The 22,968-nt window shown below is 42.4% G+C and overlaps 1 protein-coding gene across 2 annotated transcripts in view; it reads right to left on the reverse strand.

Moving 5' to 3' along the window:
* The window catches only part of frtz (WD repeat-containing and planar cell polarity effector protein fritz), a 58,491-nt gene that overhangs the window by 23,980 nt on the left and 11,543 nt on the right, over nucleotides 1–22,968 (reverse strand). For both annotated transcript variants that reach the window (XM_075674362.1, XM_075674361.1), the window contains exons 8-20: nucleotides 19,229–19,428; nucleotides 17,501–17,601; nucleotides 16,447–16,509; nucleotides 16,229–16,328; nucleotides 12,565–12,601; nucleotides 12,417–12,487; nucleotides 11,076–11,126; nucleotides 8,152–8,223; nucleotides 6,669–6,760; nucleotides 5,021–5,125; nucleotides 2,436–2,541; nucleotides 1,069–1,183; nucleotides 644–767 (exon numbers count right to left, since the gene is read on the reverse strand). In XM_075674362.1, the coding sequence (XP_075530477.1) occupies nucleotides 644–767; nucleotides 1,069–1,183; nucleotides 2,436–2,541; nucleotides 5,021–5,125; nucleotides 6,669–6,760; nucleotides 8,152–8,223; nucleotides 11,076–11,126; nucleotides 12,417–12,487; nucleotides 12,565–12,601; nucleotides 16,229–16,328; nucleotides 16,447–16,509; nucleotides 17,501–17,601; nucleotides 19,229–19,428 (1,237 nt within the window). The remainder of the gene's footprint in view (nucleotides 1–643; nucleotides 768–1,068; nucleotides 1,184–2,435; nucleotides 2,542–5,020; nucleotides 5,126–6,668; nucleotides 6,761–8,151; nucleotides 8,224–11,075; nucleotides 11,127–12,416; nucleotides 12,488–12,564; nucleotides 12,602–16,228; nucleotides 16,329–16,446; nucleotides 16,510–17,500; nucleotides 17,602–19,228; nucleotides 19,429–22,968) is intronic.

Raw genomic sequence — 22,968 nt, forward strand, 5'->3', positions numbered from 1 at the left:
GCCAGCTGTAAGATCCTGCTGCTATCGCAGTAGAGTTCAGAGGCAGAGGAATCGTTGAAACCTGCCGATCTTAAAGTGAAACTTTCTTTGTCCATTTCACCCCTAACTTTACAAGTACTGGCTGCATGCTGGTTGGTAGCTGCTCTCTTGGTGAGCATGCAACAGCTAGGGACACCAAGCGAGTGAAACTTGGCATGTGGCACTGCGGAAGTTAGCATTCTTGGCCCGACCCCCAGAATGGGTTTGCGTGTGCTACTAGGTAGGTGCTTGAATAGACAAGCACAAGGTGTGGCAAGGATTGAAGAAGTCGGAAAGAGAAGCAGCCGAGTATGAAGAAAGAAGTGAAAGGAACAAAATGGGTCCAAAGCGTGCATTGATCGAGGAACGTTGATCAACATAGAAGTGAAAAAGAAGTGAAGTGAAAACATGTCAATAAACATGGAAGAAACCTTCGCTTATCGCTAATTTAGGCATTTGCGTGCGATCTGCTGTTTTTTCTTTTTTTTACCATTTGGCTGCACGGCCATCAAACACAATTCAAGTTCACCAACTCGCTCAGCTTTCAACGTTGCTGACAAAAATGCTGCTTGCACGACGCCACGGCATACACAAGGGGCCTGCAGAATCGCTCCAAGCATCGTACCTCAGGAGGTGATGAAAAAACCGCCTCGCCAGGTGGCTGATGCGAGCCCCGTATTCGGCAACCACCGACTCTGGTATTGGCTGGGCAGGACCGTAGAAGCTTCCCAGTGCCGTTTCCAGTTGAACTGCAAAAGACGAGACTTGAAGTTGTTCGGGACTCTCGCATACTTTGGTCGGCAGGTGAAACATTTATCATGGCACTGTGCATCTCGTCACAACTGCCTCAAACGCTGCTGTGGTCACGTGCTACCTCGCTGGTGATGTGAATGGAAAACGTGCAGAACCACTTCACCAGTTCACGGGGCACCGCTGCATCTTCCGAAAGCATCAGGTTAAGAGGAAGCTTTAGCTCAGCCCCAACTCCGATTAGACCTGTTGATATACAAGTAAAACGCGGAAATGCATTTAGAACGCCACACTACAGACCTTCAAGTTTGGAATCCAGGGGCTGTCGAAGCAGGTAGTTGACTATCTTGCTGAGGCACACGAAAGACAGCTCTGCAACACGACCCCAGTCCAGGCTCAACAGGAGGTGAACGGCCTGCGACGTCGACAGAGCAAGGACCACATTGGCAGAACAAGTGCAGCAAGCTGGCGGCGAAAAAAAATTCTGACCCTTAATTAACCTAGCACGTAATGTCCCAATGCGCATGCACGATACTAAAATTCTTAGAATTGCTTACCAGCGATGGTGCTATTCTAAGTACATATAAAAACATGCATGAGCATGGCATCTTGGCCAAGACAGGCTTGGGAGACTCACATGCATGACTCGGGACCTATGTGTGATCAACACTATGCTTACAGAAAAAGAAAAGATAAAACAAGGCGCTGTGAGACAAATTCAGTTGTACAGTCATATAAAACCTAGTAAAAATGAGGAGGCGCAGAATGGCAATTGATATTACGCAATAAAAAGAAATCTCGCCAGGAGTTCAGGACACAAAGAACAGAATGGACAAGTGAGCGTTGCCTCACAAGTGAATGTAAAGGAGCCCTACAAAAGCTTTTAAGAAAGCTGCGAAATACACCTGGTGCAAAGCCTATCACCTCACAAATACTTTTCTTAAAAGTTGTTCAAACACTCTTTGTACAAGCCAAGTTGACAGCAATCGAATGTTGCCCCTGCTATGCCTTCGCGGCCTTCAAGCCATGGTGTCGAGCAAGTATGGAGCGATGGCCATGTTTCGGTGCCAATCATCATGCTTAAGTGCCCGTAGCCGACCAATCTTTGGATGGTTAGGGAGAAGGGGGATATTGCCAGTGCCGCATGTCAGAAGAATTTAAAATGGCCACATCCAATATAAGCGGGATCGATGGTAAAATTTTGCCTACCTGCCCACTTCCTTGCTGTTGTCGCATTTTAATGGCGCTTAAAATTTATCACTTTGAAGTTATCCGAGATGCCTGATGTTTCCAATACAGTTGAGCACCTGTACAGCGAACGAAATGAAATTACCCGTATAATGGAGGAATAATTTTGTCCCCATTCTAATAAAGGCATTAAACAGGAAGTCATCGTGCCATTCCTTCAATAAGATCATCCATTGTGACTGCAGAGCTTATGACTGTATTCCTGCGATTGTATTGTTCCATACAGAATGTCCTCCCAACTTATATGAATTTCCATTTCAAAACAAACCCCAGCTTTGTTTCTATCAGAGGAAGAGGTCCAAGCAAAGCAAACACCTTCCAATTAATAGCTTCTGTATTACGATGCGACAAAACTGCAACTTTTCTGCATGATGCCAATTACGCATGAATCACTGCCGGTAGCCAGGAGCAGTCAATACCTCATCTACTTGCAAGTGCTTCAAGTACTGCGACACAAGCTCAAGTGGTCCCAGCTGCCCTCTGGTGAGCAAGCCAAGTGGTAACTTGAGGATGGCCAGTGGACCACTGCACCAAGAGAAAAAACACGGCTCAAGATTGTTCAAAAGATTATTGACCATAACGGTCTATCACAAGCTATGTTCCACACAGGCCACTGTGAAACAATAGCACCACAGTGCAGGGTGCTTCATTTATAAATCTTCGTCAGTAAGACTTCCCCTTTTGCACACTGTTTTGAACGAACCTCGTAATGTTGCCACAAATTCAACCTGTGGCCATAATATCACCACTACAATACCGAAATTCTATTTTTTTTTTTTTTTTACTACAAAACATACCAGGATGGTTTGGGGAATCGAACCGGGGCTCATTCAACTTCGAGCCATGTGCTCTAACCACAAGTCAATGCCCATTTTCTCGTACTGTGGTGAACCAATAAAAGCTATGAAATAGGCTGAACTTGTCCATCCCTGGCCGAGAATATACCCCGAGCTGCGCAAAACAAAAATGTGCAGTAGGAAGACAAAAAGGCTTCCACATAATGGTGGGTGCGAAATAGAAGAAAAGTTTTAAAAAAAGAAAAGGCTTCACACTCACTGCAATACAACAAAAGGTGCTCGTCAACAAACTGAAGGATGGACAGCCACAGCCGGTGCTATCGTATCGACCGACAAAGGCTTTAAAAAGGCAGGAGCCCAAAACAAGAAGGAGCTCGGGATTGAATGCCTGCCCTTCAATAACACCAGGCAGATGATGGTGCAGCAGTGCCAAAATACGAAGCGAACCAGGAAAACCACAAACAAATGCTTCATCTTTGCTGTTCACAGTAACTGAGTTAAAAGAATCAAAGCCATTGGAGCCTGCCAGTAATTTCTGATTGCTTCTTCCAGAGGTTCTTTTGTGCCGAGCCAAAGTAAACGAGTCGATCTGCTGAAAGTGTGTGTGTGCATGTCTGAGCAGCATGCACAGCCTTTGCAAGAAGTGCGCAGGCCAGCCACATCATGCACGACCAATGGAGCTCTCGGGTTGCATGGCAGGACTGGAGAATAGCTGGCTATCTGAAACTTCAGAAACCGAACAGAAGCAATTATGTTTTACTTTTTTACTTTCTTCCAGACTTGGAGGCTTAACTGCTAGGAGTGTCACACACGTCAGACTTCGCAGCCTGCTATCCTCTGCAGTCACAGACCCTTGGTGGCACAGTCATCGAAGGCCAGAAATCAAGCTCCCTAGTGATGTTGGACCACTAGCATTTTTTTTTTTTCTGCTCTCAGCCCGCAAGACAGAGGCCTTACAAACAAACATGTGATCTGTGACCAATCAATCATCATCCATATGGATGTGAATTGATGAAGTTATTGACAATCAATCAATCAATCATGTTTAATGTCTCAAGCAACTCTGGGGCTGTGGGCGATGTTACAGTGGAGTGCTCAAGATTAACGTGAACTGCCTGGGATTCTTTAAAATGCTTCCATACGTGGTTTCATAAATACTAGACAATGCTACGATGGCTAGAGAGATGTCTCCTACTGATCACATTCACAACCAAAAGATAATGTCACATACGAAAGAAAAATGAGGTATGCATCATGCAATTCTATGTAATATTGTCACATACCTTTATGTCGCAAAATATGATGTAACTCTTACATAGGTGTTACGGATCTGAACCTATTTACCAGCATACGAGCGGAGTGACATGTTTCTACGATCCCCAGCGACAGTACATAGCTTGCGCTGTCGGCCAAAATGCAGTACATCGCATACCGGAAGCACCACAAAAATGCACAAATAATACACGATTTGATATCACCTTACGTACGCAAGTTGCAATTGTGTCATGTGAAGTAGTTATTCTGTAGAAAGTGTTGCATATCAAGAACCATTGGATTGCAAAACATGCGGAGTGATGCTTTCATGACCGGACTAATTTAGTAGCTTTCACAGTGTTGTCTATGAAATGTCAAACGGAGTATCAAAATTTCTCTATTTTTTGTCTGTTTTCTTTCCCCTAAGGGCTTTTACGGGCATTACATAGCCAGAAACAATGCATAACTAAACAGAAACGCTAAATAATATTCAAAGATTGCAAAAAGTATGAGAAGTAACGATGTCAGTACAAACTAATCTGTGCAGAAAAAAACAGTACAAAGCACTCATAGTCGATTTCACAAGAAACACGTAAATAACTATGGTAACGGCAAACATTTGTCAGTATAAAAGAGCGATCACAGGCGTTGAGAAGATAACTAGCAGGTACAAACAGCCTGTGTCAAAAGAAAAGAAGAAAATTTTCAACCTCACCATAACTCTCACGGATAACGTCTACTCCTATGGGAAGTTAAGTACACAAGCATTTTTGCATTCCGCTCCCATCAGAACCCAGCTGCAGCAGCTGGGAATCAAACCAGCAACCATCGCATGAATGAGCCTACAAACAGCGGCTCACCGCAAGAGGGCTCGAGTCTCGACCACTTCCGACTAACCAATGAGGACGCAAGTGAGAGCACACAAACAAGTCAAAACCCTCGCACCGACTTACCCGTCAAACAGCAAGGCAGCACAGTTGAAAACTGCAGCAGTAGGGCAGCGCAAGACGGCGTCACCGTTTGACTGCCACATCAGCCGATGCAAGGAACCACTGTTGCTGGAAATGGGGGGAGAGTCATGTGATCAAGTAAAACTCTTGCTTGGGCTAGTTGGTTCGTGCTTGAATTAGTAGAGGTAATTTAGTAAAGGCAGAAGACCAGGACTCAAGAAGAAGAACACGCCGGTCCTGTCGTTTGTGTTCTTCTTCTTGAGTCCTGGTATTCTGCGCCTTACCTTTACTGATTCGAGTCCTGTGAGAAAGGCGCCCATCATAAAATAAGTATACCAGTATATAGCAGCGAAAGGGAGAGATGACCTAGTTGTTGGGCAATGTTCGGCGTGAAGAATTTTCTTAGAGTGCAACAGCTGACACATGCAAAGGTGGGTAAGAATTGAAAAAAAAAAAAAGATAACAGTAGGAAAGTGCTTCACTCATAGCTAAAATTTTTGCTGGAGTACACCCATATACCGTTTCCTTTTTTTTTTTTCCGAAGGTCCGAAATTTTTTTAAATTGCCTGAGGCAGACAGATCAATTCTAACCCTAGATCCAAATTACTCGACGAGGCGGCCAGCAGTTCAACGAGAAATCAAAATGGTTCATTAAGCAATTAACATAATTACACAAATCAGCTTTTTACTTAATTACATTGCAACATATGTCTAAATCTAAGAAATATAGCAGGTGAGTTTGAAAGGCATATCCACTTAGAGCAAATTCTCAGTTCGAGATATTCTGTTTCGAGATATTAATATAGTGTCCAACGAAATGCATTGGCGTTCCAGTTACTTCCTTTGAGAAAATGCCATTTTATGCATTGAAGCACAAAAGTAACTTTTGATAGGGTAAGACATTCTGGTGGTATTGTGAAGCAAGTATTAATTGCTGCATCATATATGCTGCAGCATGCAGTTACGGGTTGCTTTTTGATGGAGAGGAGAGATTTGTCTCCTCGCCATTTCTTAGCAACATCACTGGTGATGAAAATCAAAAATGCCAGCAGTGTCTATGGTAAAAATAGCGTTGTGCCTGTCATATTTTAAGAGCTAATAACAACAGTTGAAAGAACAGATAACTCTCGGAGGAAGAGGAAGAAGGTTTTTCCTTTGGATTGGATCAAGCTCCTAATGACTACCCAAAGCGAATATTGACACAATACCAAGGTCTATAAATGATCCGGCCTAGCTATTGAAGCTATCTATTCGTCAGTAAAGGATGACCTCATCAAATTTCAAAGAAACTTGCACTAGCTCTTGCTGTGAGAAGTACACCCCAGTTTTTTAATGCAATCGTTCATGTTTTTTCAATGGTCCTGATAATTTTTTGCAAGTGTTCCGTAATTCATACATCCTTCTCCATGGTCATAAAGCATATTATGTAACTGAATTATGTATCATATACGATATGCGACAACTTTGGTTCATAAAATTGCAAGCAAGCATTTCTTTAGAAAAGAGAGGTTTATTCAGGCATATCTGGCATAAACAAAGGGCTTGTCTAATTTCTTGCACAAGAAAATGAAAATGGTTCGTGTAGTAAAAACCTAATGAAAGACAATGCAGCCCTAGCCTGGCTACAAGGTCAAAGCTGTTTAGAACATACCTTAAATAGGAGCCTATGTTCAAAGTTGGTGCAGCCCTCGCAGACTCGTCGTTAAGCCTCAGCTGTATTGTGGACAGAGCTGCGTCGAAGCACTGCATTGAAGACAAAATATCAGCTCTGTCTTGTGCAGCAATGTTCATCAGTTTCTTTCTTTTTTCCTTTTAACTTCCAAGTTCTTTCTTCTTTAAAGCTAACACGTCTCGAAAAGAATCAGCAAATTTTTTTTCTAGCATGCAGAAGCAAACAACATGTTGCAGTTAAGCGAAAGATTTACCCCAGGAGTTTGTAGCTAAATACATGGGAATTAACAAATTGTTGTGCTTGGCATGTGCTGCAACGAATTTGATGAAATTTACTGCACTTTTAAGAAACGTTAAAATCAATATAATTTCGGAAGCTGGTCTTCAGTTTAGGCTGTCAATTTCTCTTTAAAAAATTTGGTGAAAGTCAGAACATGTATAAATGTAGAAGGAACAAGTTTACAACTCCGTCACTCGGCAATAATAAACCAATATCACAGTTCCGCAAAGTGCACATATCGGCACATCTAAAGCAGACAAATATGTCGTACACCGCTTTGAATTATAGCGATAATTTGTAAATAGAACTTCTGCGAAGCTCACGTACACAATGCAATGATTTCACATAAACTACAGACTAACGTATCATGTTCGTATGTTTCAGACGATCTAACAGCCACAATCGGCATAATTGTGACACATGTTTTGGCCTTTTTAGTGCACGGTCATGGAGCTGTAAACTTTGTGCCTAGCTCTTCTCTTTCTTTAACTGATTGTCGGCAGCTTTCGTAAAAACTATGATGTCCTTAATCAAAATTATGCTTTCCACAGTCACACATGATTGGTACTTTGATGGACACGACACTTTGCAGACATGATCGTCAGCCATTGAAGTATGCACTGCGCTTGTCTGTCTAAAATGGCAAAATATGGAGAGAGCCCCTTTAAATGCTACATTCCAATTGGCTGAGTGGTCGTGTGAGGAAAGTGATTAAGCACTCCACATGCATTTGAATTGAGAAACCGGAGTTGTACCCAAGCTAGAGTGACTGACTCGATATTTTTGACATGTCAGATCTTTTGCATTAAATGTAGGTACAAAACCTCAATACCCTAGAAAATGTACTGGAAACTGGCACAGTGCCCGAACTAATTTAATATAACAGCTTTCCTACAGCCAGTTTCAGTTTTGTATTCCAGGAGGTGACTGCGTGATGTCATGACGCGAAAAGTGGTCACGCAGGAGGAGATTGTGAGGTTTGGGCACTCACTCCAGCAAACTTGGTTTGCTGGAGTGATACAGATACTTGTTGGGAGGCCCAATGCAGCAGCGCAGCAGATGACTAAACTTGCTATTAGTGGAATGTCAGTAGTTGTCACGTGTGTGACCAATGACCATGTCATAGCACCAAGGCAGGATTTCATTACATATGGTAAATAATGAGGCCAGAAGAAAGTCTTACCTGAAGCTGACCTTCTTCAGAGGCGAAGAACATGACGCAGCCACTTGGATGCCAGGTGACTTTTGTCCCAACCTAGAAGAAACAACAGTCTCTCATTATCATGCACAAAGCTCCCTGACAAATGGCCTCACTAGCTGGCCGCTTGGCCTTCCGAGACGGCCATTGAGTCACTGTAGCCAAGTTAGTTGTCCTCCCAGTAACAAAGAAACATTATTGGGCATCGGGTTTGAACCAAAATGGCTAAAATTGCTTGTCTTTTTAAAAAATGCAGTTGTTATTTAAAACACTACAAGACTATTGTATGGCCATAACGGTGATGGCCAGTGTAAGGTCCTCCGGTTCCCAAGACGGGCCCCTCATACTCTGCTACATTAAGGCAAGCCAGCCGAAATGTCGGTTGACATAAAGCCAGTAAATAAACGCCATGGCATGTACAGTAGAACTCCGATTATATGACTTTCTCGGGACCGCGAGTGTCTTAAAATTCCGCTGTGTCTTAAAATTCGAACATAAATTATGCCTATAAAAATACTACTTATTTCAATGTAAACTACTAACATACCTTGCAGGGCTTGGAAATCCAAATTGCCAAAAAAATTAAATGCGATAAGAATTAATGCTGCAGTACAGCTACCAATCATGCTTTATTCAAACGAACCTTTATGGCACTCCACTGCCCACTGCCACGATTCCCGCCAGCTGGCGCGAACTTTAAAAAAAGTCGGTAAGTTTCTTTTGGACCATGTTTGATCCGTGAACCAAGAGCTTTCACTCGAGTTGGGCAACGTCCAAAAGGAGGTCCTCTGCTGCGTCGCGTGAACAGATGAAGTTCCGAATGCCGTCTATGTGCCGTAGCACCTCGGCGAACGTGGTAGGCACAGGCACGGCATCTGTGGCGTCGTCGTTGTCCTCGTCCAATGTCGCAGCGGTGTCGGCACTAGGCAAAGCCTCCTCAATGGCGTCATCCAGCGACACCTCGCTGCAGATCGCAAAGTTGTCGTCGGCCTCCACGTACTCGGTGAAGGTCGTGGTGAGGTCTAAACCCTTGAAATTGTCGTCAGCGAAGCCTGCATCGGCCTGGAGCAGCATCGAGGTTGTTGTGTCCCCAGCAGAGGAGGCAGTAAAGCCACAGTGCTTAAACAAGTTAGCGATTGTGCTTCGCGACACTGTGTTCCACAAACTGGCCGAACGACAGAACTGTCCGCTTTCGGGACATCGTGCGTCGCGTTGCTCCACACAACTCAAAACCTCCACTGAAAACTGGTCGCTAGGACTACGACGAAGAACACGTGTGATAAACCTAGGCCTCTCCATGCTACCTTGTCGGCGATCTGCTGCTGGGAAACTGGAAGGAGAGAAATGCTTCCCTGATGCGACGAGAGGCGATGCCGCTGAGAAGAGAGGGAGAAAGTGATTGTGGAGAAGAAAAGGCGCTATTTGAGCACAGCGGGTGTCGCGGGTGGCTGCTGGTTGAGGGGAGAGAGAACCAGTCGAGCGGTGTCAAGTGCTCCGCATGTGGAGAGACGGAGCGAGGAGAGACCTGAAGGAAAAAACCAGTAAAAGAACACAGAGGACAAGAGGAGAGGTTCACACCACAACGACTGAACTATCAACTGAGCTTTATTAGAATCGGTGTAGTCGTTGTGGTGTGAACCTCTCCTCTTGTCCTTTGTGTTTTTTTTACTGTTTTTTTCCTTCAAGTATGTACCAACTGGCCCAGATTTCAACCCTTCATCAGAGAGGGACCTGCGGCACTTTTCTTTCGTCCGCCGTTTCGTCCTGCGCTTCGCGAGGGTCGTCATATAACGCAGGTCAGGTGTAAGATTGCGTTGGATAACCGGGGTTTTTATGCATTGGTTGCTTCTATGGAGACTTCGCCGGGACTGCGCTAATCCGTCGTAAAACCCGAGTCATGGCAAAACTGGGGAACATATAACCAGGGTTCCACTGTATTGGCTGCATTTAAGCCTACGATCACTACTACTACATTTAATCACCCATGCAATGTGTCATTACGTATACAGAGAAAACAGTTGTGCAAGTTTCACATCAGATGTTACCGACACTGGCACATACGATGAAGTGTGGAAACAGATATAGTGTAAACCACTCATTACAGTACTACATGCAGATTCAATACCACTCACCGAATAAAATATTTTTCCACATGTTTATACAACATGCAAGATACTGCTACATGGTTTAGTGCTTAAAGGAACACTAAAGAGAAAAATTATTCAGTCTGTATTTGTACATTATGCTTAAACAAGAGCAAAAAACCCAATTTTACAGTGATGAAATGAGACTTAGCGAGCCAAGAAAGACGAAAAAATTTAAAAACTGGTCACAATGCCACCTGGATGTTCCCATGCCACATCATCATGATGTCATAGATTTTGATGGTGTCTTCTCAGGCCTAGGTAAATTTTATTGGTAAATATGGACTATTGTTGTATTCTAAAAGAGCTAAAAATTGAACTTGGCAAGCTTTACAAATATTTACTGGGCCACAATGGGCCAAACGTGGAAAAATTTACTTTGAAATCCATGACATCTCAATGATGTACCCGGTAGTGGCGTTTCGATGTGAATTTCAAGAAAACTAAACCTCAAGCTTAATTTCTTTCAGTAATCAACTTATTACAAAGAAACAAACAAAAGTAGAGCTTTCATATAATTTTTTTGTTGATCTAAACTGGTCTACCACTCCTCTTAAGTGTCCTTTTAAGGCCAGGTGGCAGTATTTATAATTAATAACTTGCAAATCTGAGCACTTGTCTCAGGCAGAGCTTAATTAGTAACTTGGTTAGTCTGGCATTCTATTTTGCTTGATTTCAAAGAGTACCAGAATGTGGATCATTCATAATACTATAACACAACAAAAGAGCGTGACAAGAACCAAAGTTTAAAAGACTAAGGCTCACAAAAGAAGTTGTCGTGAAGTGCGTGGTCTGGCGCACGGCATCGTAGAGGACCTGGGAAAGAACCAATGAAAAGACGGCTCAACAAATGAGGGGACTTTTTTGATTGCAGCCAGTACTGCTGCAAGTCGGCAAAGCTCCGTTTCCTGAACGTTTTCATAGAAGCAAAATGAGCACAGCTCAACTAGAAGAAATCAAGGAGTAATCTAATCCTTGTGAAAAAAATGCTGTAACATTTTGTCTTCTTGCATTTGTTCCATAAATGCATCAGGGAAACGTGAATTCTTCAGGAGGAAGTTTTACCTTGGGAGCTCCTATCTAAATACATGGGATTAAGAAAAAAATTGTTTTGCTTGGCATTCACTGTACAAAATTTAATAAGGCATTTCCTTTTTTTTAATTTAAAAGAGCAACCTAAAATATACTCCCTGTTAGCGGCTGAAATTTTAAGGCCAGCAATTTTTTTTTTCACAGAGGATGATGAAAACCACGCGCACACACACATACATGCACACACACACACCTGTCAACAACAACCGAAAACATCGAGCTTACTCTATAACTTAAAAATAAAAACCATATCCCAATTCTGTACACACCACCTACTGAGACATTTAAAGTGGATAAAACTGGTGCAGCTAGTATACACTCCTCGGAAATATACAACTAATTTATAAGCAGAATGTTTGTAAAGGACCTGCGAAAATTGTGAAAATTTACTGCAATTTTCACCTGAATGAAAGGAGTCTGAATAATTACTCCTGTAATAGTAGAGCTCGGTATTTCAACAAAACTGCGTATTGCTAAAGGCGGACCCTGCTGAGGTAGCCCTGTGGCTATAGCATTGCGCTGCTGAGCTCCAAACGCAGGCTCGATCCTGACCACAGTGGTCACATTTCAATGGAGGCGGAATGGAAAAACGCCCATGCGCTCAGATTCACCGCATGTTGAAGGATCCCAGGTAGTCAAAATTCATTCGTAATCCCCCACTATGGCATGCCTCATGATCAGATTGTGGTTTTGGTGTGTAAAACTACAATGTTTAATTTTTATTAAAAAGCAGATCAGAGCCACACAACCGACAATGGCTGCTGATACACAAGAAAGGATGATCGCTCCCATTTCCTTTAGTATCCAAAACCCACATCATAAAATTTCCATTGTATGTTTTCGTTTCCATTGCTTACAATGCCCACATTATTCAATTTGCCGCCCGTAAGAAAGAAGCAATCTGCACGTGTTTGAAACAATGTGCTACAGAAGATAGAAAGCACCAAGGCAGTCACCATTATTATTGCATTCCATGGAGATTTTTTTTTATAAGATGTCACAGAGCTCGCTTACCAAGGATGCATCGTCACAAAGCAGCACAAGTTTGTCTTCTGCATTGTTCCACTGGGAAGTGACAACACGGCCTATGAAAAAAAAAGGAACCAAGCATAAGTGCTCTATCAACAGGTATGAGAGAAAAACAATTTTTTTTCCAGCTTACCTTGTAAAGAGATGGATATCATCGAAACTCTCTCAAACTGCAATAAGAGAGATATCAGTAAACAAAGAGAAAAGAAATGAATGTATTTACGAAACATTCCTTTTTGGTGCTAGATAGGACATACAAAAGCAAGGACACAAATACGCATAAAGAACGACTTAGATATGGCACACTGTCTGTGCGTGTCCTTGGTTTTATACGTTCCACCTGGCACCAAAAAACAATGTTGAGTAAATCCCACCAACATCCACAAGAAGAAGTTACATTAAGCTATAATGAATGTGTTTTATGCTAGCAGAAATAATCAATTAAAAAGACAACCTAGATCACAGCTAAATATTCATTAATTTGGCTGCGATTGGAAGTCAGCATCACAAGTTGCTCATTGTGACACTGCCCCAATGTCACAAGTGTGACAATGAAACTAACACCAATTAGAATGTCTGTCAAAACCAAAGTATCAGCACTATTTAGTAGACTCAACTAACTCCTGACGTTACACTCGCGGCATATAAAACTACAGTAAGGCTATCACTGGTATATGCAGGTATCGTTTGAGACCCTCACAGTCAAACTGAAATTAGTAAATTAGAAAGAGTCCCAAGGCTAGAGGCCAGGTTCATTTTTTTCGTGCTACGACATAAAACAATCCGTGACTGTGCTCCTTGACAGGGCCGGTCTAAGAACCTTGTCTCAATGAAGAAAAATAGCGCGGCTGAAATTCCTGAACGAGCTTTATAATAAAAGGTTGAAAATAGATCCAGACCTATATCTACGACGTCCAGTATGAGTATCAGCTCGTACAAATCATCTTCATGCCATTCAGCCTCACATGCCAAGGGTTGACACATTCAAATTTTCATGTCTCATTTGAACCATGGTTGAACGGAACAGACTCGATGCCAATGTGTTCACAGGATGCCACTCAGCCGAAATGTTTCAGCAGAGGCTGGAAATGCTTTTTGTGTAATTGTCTTTAAAATGTTCTGCCACTCTGTAACAGCCCATAAGGGCTTAAAAGTATTGGCAATAAATAAATAAATAAGTAAGTAAATAAACAGTTCCAAAATGTACAAAGAGAGTAGCAATATAGACCGATTGTGCACAAGCCACCGTTATCCGTACCATAAGTTCCAGCAGCTTAACATGACAGAAAGATTGAATTACACTACACCATGTCTTCAACACATCACAGTACAGTGACTAGCTAGATGCTAGATTGAGCATCAGCCCACTCAAGGCTGAATGAAGGCCTCTTGTGATGATTTTCAGCCTTCCCAGTCCTCTGTCAGTCTATTACATTGCTGGCGATGCCTACATCTGTAAATTTCCTGATCTCCCATCGCACTACCTCATCCTCTCCACCCTGATCTATCAGTAAAACAAAATAACATAAAAACAAACAAAAAAACAATGAAAGAAACTGTTCAGTGCTTCAGATATAGATAAGTTGGCCTTTTCAAGTCGTATACATGTTTACCTTGCCCATTAGTGGTAAGCCTTCATTATACAAAAATTGCTTTATCCAGAATATCCCTTTATTCAAATTTCTTCAATTTTTTTAGGGGCGGAGCGTTCAGCGCTCCACCCCACACGCAGCGTTGCTTGACCACTTATGAATGCGAGAAGTGCCGAAAGGCATTATCAGGAAAAAGCATCGCTAAAATATTGTGCCTGTGATGACCCTTTCAGCTTCTTTGTATCAACCTGGAGATGCAAAGAGCACTGCAAAGGTCTTTCTATGTGGCAATACCTCTTTGGGATTAACTGCATCACGCGATGATAACTGACAAACAAAGTGGCTGCTCACAGGTGTCAACAGAATTTTCCCGTTATGTTCTCAATATCAAGCATGAATGTGTTTCAGTATATGTTTTATGAGCACCTGTGCTGTTGGAGTGCATGTCCCCCCCCCCAAATTCGCTCCTTTAGTCTCTCTGCTTTGAAGAAATACCAAAAAGTACAGTTCCTGTATCGATGACCTCATTATAGTTAAATTTTATTGTATGTATTACCATTTATGAAATACTCGGTTGCTGGAGACGTAAACATAAATAGCCATGTTGGTGGCACCACCTTGTGGCGTAGAGTTTAACCACAGCGGTCACAGAGTTACTAGTGCAGTAACCAAGCTCTACTTAGTTGCTGGTGTAAATACTCGACAGCAATGCAGTCATTAATATGCCATTATTTTTTTATTTTCACTCAATGAAAGCACCCAGGTAGCATAAAAACTGTTTCACCTCACTGTGCTCAGACAAAGCCTCACAAGATGTCACTACCAGTGTTGTTACTGCCATCCATGCCTTTGGTATCCGGGTGTTCCACAAAAGGAAATACAGCTAAACTTCAATATAGCAAACTTCTCAATATAACGAAGAATTAAACTTTTTGTAACACCTTGTCCAAGAACACTAGGTAAATTTAGAGCCCCAATATAATGAAGTGTGCTCATACACGATCTCAATATAACGTAATTTCACTGCCGCCAAAAGGAATACCCAGACAATAAGTAGGCATTTCTGCAGCTGCAAATGGTGAGATGGCTGAATTATAAGCGGCTTCTTGCGAACGCACCTCTCAAACTGCACACCCCGAGACCAAACCAAGAGCGACCACCGAAGTGGAGCAGCTTCATGTTCCGTATAAAGTCTAAGTGGGACAAGATCTTATCACGTCCAGTGCAATGTATGCTTTGGGTGCCAGTGAAAGTGTGTGAGGGTGAGCAAAAAAGCGTGGTGGTTTGATGAGCACCGCCTTCCCACATGACAAAGAGGAAAGGGGGGGGGGGGAGGGCGGAGTGAGCTTGCAGCAACACAATCAAATGCAGGCAAGGAGGTGGGGGGCAGGTTGGTGTTCGTCTCCTGTTTTAGCGTGGCTGTGGTTCTGCATGGCCGTTGCGCTGACAGCGATGCTGAGTGCGTATGCAGTCGACACATCCCGTTTCAAAGCTAATCTGCTGCGAGTGCAAAGAGCGGGTATGCCGAGATGGTGTGGCATTACATGCGCTGTCTTCTCTTCCCACGTGTTTAGTACTGGAGGATGTGCAATCTCGAGTTTCAGAGACTTGTTGAAGCAAGAGACAAACGAAGCATTTGCTCCCTGCTGCCCACGCTCTTCATAGTGGCGTTGTGCCACTGCAGGCGAAACTGTCAGCAGCGGGGACAGAGTGGATGCGAAAGTGTGGCTGGTTTTTCTTCGTACCGCTGATGTGAAGATATCACTGACATGGCAGGAAGCCGTATCCTTTGCCACCGACTCTCGAATTTAACAAATTCTTTTTTCTCATTCTCATTAAGACTTGCTTTTTCCGACTACCCGATAATTTGGAAAACTTTGAGGCCCCTTCCATGTAAAAAAAAAAATCTATCAGCCACTGTACTTATTTGCATAAAAGTCAAATTGCAATACAACAATATCTTTACATAAAGAAGGAAATTACTGATTTTAATGACTTTGTTATACTGAGCTTTAACAGTACGTGTAGGGACGAGCTAACACTCGTAGTAAAGGGCTGATGTTTCAACGCTAGCATTCTTTCTCAACTGTTAATTTATGCATCGATGCAAACAAGCCTCTTCAGCACAAAAGTCCTCAAAGCAACCTGGCTTATTACATTTGCTGCATCTGCGACAAGCTAACCAGCAAGTCACTGACGACTCACCTTTCCTCTGCCAAGCTCGTAGACACAGACATCGACGGCAACACTGCCGCCACGGGAAGCATCCTCTTCAACAATTAGGAGTTTGTTCGACTGATACTGACTGGTTTGCAAAGACAGAAAGACGTGAAATCAGTGTTCAGCATACAGACATTAAAATTCTGCAGGATTTAAGTCCTCTGGTGGTGCTCATGTAGCAAGAGTGAGAACGAGAGGCTCACCTGAATGACACCAAAACTGGGACCTTGTCGATTCTTCCATAGGTTAGTAACTCAATGTTGGGCCTGCAAGTGATGAAATCCGCTGAGCTGTGGTCGCCACAATACTCGAAGCTCCCGTTATAAAACTGCGCTTGACTATGCAGTTACGTACAACTGTATACTGGGTCATCTTGACGGAACTACACTTATTGGCATTGTGAAAAACGCACTGCTGATAAGTTTTAAATGCAACATCAGCGCATTTTGCCACAGATGTTTGAGGACGATTTTTTGAAAATGGTGCTAAGGGCAGAATTTCTGCTAAATAGATATCATTTAACTGTCTGGGCTGCAATTGCGACATGTACTCTAAAGTTAATTATTGCAAAGTAGCAAATATTACTAATTAGCTAACATCACTCTGCAAGTTGTCTTGTGAGTAGCATTCACATATTTCAAGTAATTCTGCTGGTGTGACAGTACTGTGGTGTCTATAACAGTAGGTCTATAATAAGTTTGCTCCCGCTAAAATCCCCAGTACTGTTTGTTTTCCACAATATGTGGCATTTCATTAAAAGGCTGTGAGCAGATTTTCATGCCGTGCAACGCTAGCTTAGCTTGAGGTCACAGGCAGCAGCCACGCTTCAATGGTTGCAAAATGCAAAAAAAGAAATACTTGTGTGTTTAGATTTAGGTGCACATTAGAGAACTCCGGGTGATCAAAACTGATTCGTGATCACCCAATACAGCGTGCCTCATAATTAGAACACAGTTTTGGCACGTTAAGCCCCAGAATTTGGTTACTTTAGAAGGTTTTCACCAACTACTGCGCAAGAATCAGAAGAAAAAAGCAGATGTAAGCTTGTGCCCTATATACCATTACAAAAAGGAAAAGAACTTCCAAAGGATTTAAAAATTTGTTCAAGACAAAGTAGGTAGGTAGGCAGGTATTGTGAGCGTTCTATCAACCTTTCAACAACATGGCATCCTTCCTTACAGATTCTCGATAATCACTCAAAACACATTTTAACAAGGTGGTATACTGATTGCACTCTACTGCAAAACAAGTTCTCACCCATTCAGAGCATAGACAACCATGTTTGACCTTTCACGATTGGACGTTGAGGGCATCCAAGGCCACACTTCCCCATCGCCCACTGACCACCAGTTTAACACCTGCACGTGGAGTAGCACAATGTAATCACCCCACAGCATGCATAATTTAACCTGATAAACAAATGCAAGAAAGTTGAAAAAGAAAAACAATATTTTTTTTTTTTACATGCAACCAATTCGGTTGATCATATAGCAAGACCAAGCAATAAGTTGGTGTCATAAAGGCAAAGTTGCTGAAAAATACATTTTTTTTACACTGTAATGAAGATGGGCTTCACAAAGTGAACTTCAATGCACATTTTGGCATTCCTTACTTGCACATTTCAATGGCCCCAACTGACTGTACCACAAAATCATTCTCACTCAAAAAAGCTGAACTCCCCAATACACCACACTTTCTTTTTTTCAACAGGAATTGAAATGTTCACTCGTCCTATGGAAGATGGCACACTGAAAGAGACAGCTGGTGACTCAACAATAACAACAAAAAGATCTACGTTCGCAAATTTATTCTTCAACAGGCTCCTTGCGCCACTTGGTGTTGCTTACAACAAGCACAAAGCAAGGGATGAGCTCAAATCATCATGAGGGCTACAGGAAAAATAAAACATTGCCAGACGAGTTTGGCTTTGCCCTTGAAGAGCTCAGCTTGTCTTCTATGCAGAAAAGAAAAGCTTTTCAATGAAATGCAAGCTCGAAACAGAAAGAAATTCTTGAACACCACACTATCATTCGAGGCTAGTCTTACATAAAACTGCCTATTCAATGGGACACGAAAAACAACACTAAATTTCATTAGATTGACAAAGTATTCTGTGACAACTCTATTTCCATCCATATGCATGGAAAAGGGGGAGTCGAGAAAATGAATGTCAAGCTTTTGAATTTCATGTTGGAACCACAGTGCCTGTATACCAGTGTTACAACATAGATCTTAATTTACATTTTTTGTATTTGGGCATTTTAGTGCAAAAAAGTTGCAGAAACTAGCTAGGTTAGTGCTTGCTTATTTAGTATGAAATGTAGCCCTTCTTTGCCAATAATAAATGATATCGTCAGTCATTGACGTTCTTGCAATTTTCAAAGATTTTTTTTTCTCCCTGCAGTCTGCCTGCCTTGATATCTCTGCAGCCATAGCAGGTGCAATGCAAATTTTCCTTGCAGTAAATAGCTGCATGTATGATAAGTGGTATGTTGTAAGCAGATATATATAGCAGATGAGATCCTCATCCAATTTGTGCTTTCTTGCCTCTCTAAAAGCTGGGCTGCCTGTAACCTAAACCTTCATCACTTTCCCGTGCCTGTAGGAAAAGGAAATACTTGAGGGGATCAGCTTTCAGCTTTAAATACCACACTTTCTAGTAACATTGGGCCCTGTGCGGCCTTTACCACCCCTTATTCCTGCATCAGCCCTAATGAATTTCATTGCCTTCACCACCTGTAGATAGCTTCTGTACATTTTTGCCTAGCGCCCTTCTTTTCCTGTTCTTATTTTCTCTCCTCACGTATTTCCTTTTCCTACAAGCGCTGGAAATGTCACGAACTGCCACTCTCCTTTGCTGGCCGTGCTCTTACTTTCACTGCTGAAGACGAACATGCACTGAAGCCACGAAACAACGTAAGGCACAAATGACGTCATGCCAGAACATAATGGTATACCACCGCAGCCAATGCAATTTTGCCTTACCCAGTCTTTCAATGAATTGAGGCTCAGCTTCCGTTCGAGTCGCCGCCCCGCCAATCCCAGGATATCAAACGTGACTAGCTTGGCGTCGACAGAAGACAGCTTGCGCACACCGTCTGTTCCAATAAGCGGCTTCCCAAAACAGGCGTACGTCATCTTGGGCTCATAGTATGAGATCAGCAAGCTGTGGTTTTCCAGAATGGCTGAAAAGAACACGCTTGGATCATTACACATTTTTTTTCATGCAATATGCTGACGGTGGGACAACCAAACCAGCCATATACCGAGATGTCATAAAAATGTTTTATGTATTCCATTTTCATGAAACAGTACGCAGACAATGCACAATTTTACAATTCAAGGGGCAGTTAGGGCCTCACTTGTAGATTGCAACAAACTTGTAAAGCATTGAGGAAAGGACCACTGATAATGCAAGCATAATTAACAGGTAAGGTTATAATTGAGATTGAGAAAGGGGCTATCCTGGCCTTGCTGAAAGGAACCTCTCAACTGTCACACCCAATAAACTACAAGATGTGCCACCAAGAAATCAAGTTCATCCCTTCACAGCTCCAGATGCTGATTTTACCTCTCAATGACCGACACAAATATTGAGATTTTGATTGGAAAAACATAAGAAAGAAAGGAATAACTTAAAAAAAAAACACGCTGGTGCATTCTTACATAGTGCCTTTCAGGTGTGTTTGTCACTGCATTCTTAAATCACCAATGCTAGTGCGACGGCTGGGATACGAGTCTGCAGAAAATGTAAATGCCTTACGCCAATGCCAGTTGGAACAATAGAGAAGGTCGAATTACATTCCACAGACAGTGTCGTAATTCTGTGATGGAGCATTTGCGTGATATTTTTTGTAAGGTTGCAGTAGAAGGCAAAGCAACTAACTGTTGGTGTTTGTGTTCTAATAGAACTAAGAGCCCTTCTAACGAAAAAAAAAAGAAAAGAACATCAGCCTCCTCTGACTGGCCTCTTCTGATGAGGACCTGCTCCTGCTATTGCGGACTGCAATGCACTACATCGCAAATTATTTTTTTTTCAGGTAACAAAAGGCTCGCATCCTAAACTTGCAGTTTCACTATTAAAATGGTAAGTGCCCTTTTTCTCTTTGTGTTTCAGTATACTTAGAGTTACATTAAACATGACTGATTTGTTGATAAGGTTTACCACTCCAATGTAATGCAGAGGCTACAAGAGACATTGTAGTGGTGAGTTGTTCATTAGTACTGCCCACATGGAGTTCAGTGACTTGCACCAATGCTTGATAACAAGGGTTCAATTGTGGGGTCTCACATCTCAGAACTGTACAGTAAGTCATGAGGGGCTTCGCAGTGAGCTTTGGATCAATTTTAAACACCTGGGATTCTTTAACGTGCTCCTAAACATAAGCACATGAGTGTACTTGTATTTCGTCCCCATCGGAGAGTGGCGGCTGCGGTCTGGAATTTAACCTGCAACCTCACGCTTAGCAACAGAATGGTACAGCCACTGAAATACTGCAGCACATAACCATCCAACATCCCAGACCCAGAGTGATCAAAGTGGGGAGACATTAATCGCAACACAATGCAAGAAGGCAACGGGCCTATGGTAAGGCTCCAGTTCTTTTTTAATGCTCAGCACAACTCCATGCTAATGTAACAATGCAGTACTACCATTGTCAAATGCTTGTGGCTCACAGGGTCAGTGAAAAATCTCAGTTTTGGCAATGCCTAGGCTTGTAGTTCATAAAGCACGGTTGTAGCCAATGGTAGTGTGTCCAGCCAGTGTATAAACGTATAGCACTCTGCAGTCTGGCTTGTAGTCTTAAAGACTACAGACCAGTCTACAGAGTAACCCACAGACTGCCCAGCCAAACTGTGTTGGAAGCGAGCATGGTTACAAAAATCTACACCCTGTGATCTTTTAGCATTAATGCTGTTTCACATGACGCGATTGGGGCGAAAGAAAAATAGTTCGGCCGCGCATGTCGCAGAGTGATTTCCGCTGACAGCTTTCACATGCGTCTGCTACAGAGCGATTACCATTGCAGCGACACCCAAGATTGCTACCTGCTCACGAAGTATCCATACCTGCGTCGTTAAATAAAACAACGTGGAAACTTGTAAAATATTAGAATTTTCTTCTTATTATTTGAAAATAGAATAAGCACACCATTTTTCAATGTTTGAAAGTGTTGAGACATTATGATCGCTTAGTCTGCAGCTGCGGCAGCTGAAACCCTGCACAACACCACAAGTATGAGTGGGCGACTAGTGCAGCTATCAGTGGGGTGGCTTTGTTTTGTACATTCCAGTTTCGTTGTTGCGGTACTATGGAAGCCAAAACTGTTCTCCTGGAGGAGTATTTGCTTTTGCAGAAGAACAAGCTGTTATTGAGTGTGCATGTGCAAGCAGCTGGCCCAACTTGTAGTGTTGAAGAGGTTGACAATGGTGACGATCAAGTGGGTACGTGCCACATGTCGAAGGCGGTGTCTGCTTCCGACCTGCATAGTGTGCAGCGTCTGCTTTCAAACGAATTATGCGAGTTGGAGAAAAAAAATTGTTCATGAAGCTCCCAAGCCACAGGTACTGGTGGGTAAGCCCTATCGGGGAGAACCAAAAACAAGAGCCTGAACTCTACACAACGCTCAGTTCGAACTTGTAGAGCTAAATGAAGCTTTAGCTTGGGGGCTCCTAAGTAAAAACATAGAAAAAGGAAAATCGTTTTTTTTTCGGCAACCACTGCACCAAATTTAATGAGGTAAGTTGCAGTTTAAAGAAAAACCTAAAACCTAGTGAATGTAGAAAGAGGATTTTTGATTTAGGCCGTCAACATTTTAATAAAACTGGACATTGCACATTTTTGGAAAATGAAACACAGTTTCCTGCAATGAAAGCAATGAAAAATGACATCGAAATTCTGTCAATTGCCTGTAACAGTACATCTGATGCGGAGAAAATTGATGTGCTATATATGGCTTTTAATTACACCAATAACATGTGAGTAGGACTTTTTCAAAACCCCAGTAAGTATTGTAACGAATTTACGTAAGATATGAGCTAATACATGAAATTTATCCATTTTGGATATTCTTATGGGCAAAGTTTCCAGAACTGTGATATCTGCTTTTGGTACAGAGTTAAGGCTTTGTAAATTTCATTCTTCTATGTTTGTCAAACTTGCCAAATTTTGACAATTTTTTGAAGAAAGGTTCCAAGCCTGAATCGAAATTTTGATTCTGACAGTCACTAGAATTTAGCTTTATCTCTCAAATGCAACAAATTTCATTTAAACTGGCCCACGGGCTACTCCAGAAAGGCATTTCTGTGTATTACATGTATCTGAATAGGCGGCATCATAGTTGGCCCCAAGCTAAAGCTTCCTCTTAAGTGTGGCTCGACTTGTACCATGACGTTTGTGCAGATGCCCCTGCTGATGTTGGGAGACACGGAATACTTCAAAAAGTATTACGGAATGTCACCGGAGGGCTTTGAGACCTTGCACTCACTTGTCGAAGCAGGTTTGATAAGGCTTCACGCCGTGCCTGAACCACTGAATTCACGTGCACGGCTCTCTATTGCACTCGGGTAAGCATGCTAAAGCTAAGAAGCATTGGTCTCAGTCAGTGCCTGTCACCACTTTCGAGGTAGTTATCTCACCTTACTGTTTTAACCGTCTTGGTGCTGTAAATGTTGCTAGTGATCTTCAGGAAAGGACACAGAAACATATTTGACATATCTTTTTT

The sequence above is a fragment of the Dermacentor variabilis genome, chromosome 11 (genome assembly GCF_050947875.1).
Source record: "Dermacentor variabilis isolate Ectoservices chromosome 11, ASM5094787v1, whole genome shotgun sequence".
Classification (NCBI taxonomy): Eukaryota; Metazoa; Arthropoda; class Arachnida; order Ixodida; family Ixodidae; genus Dermacentor; species Dermacentor variabilis.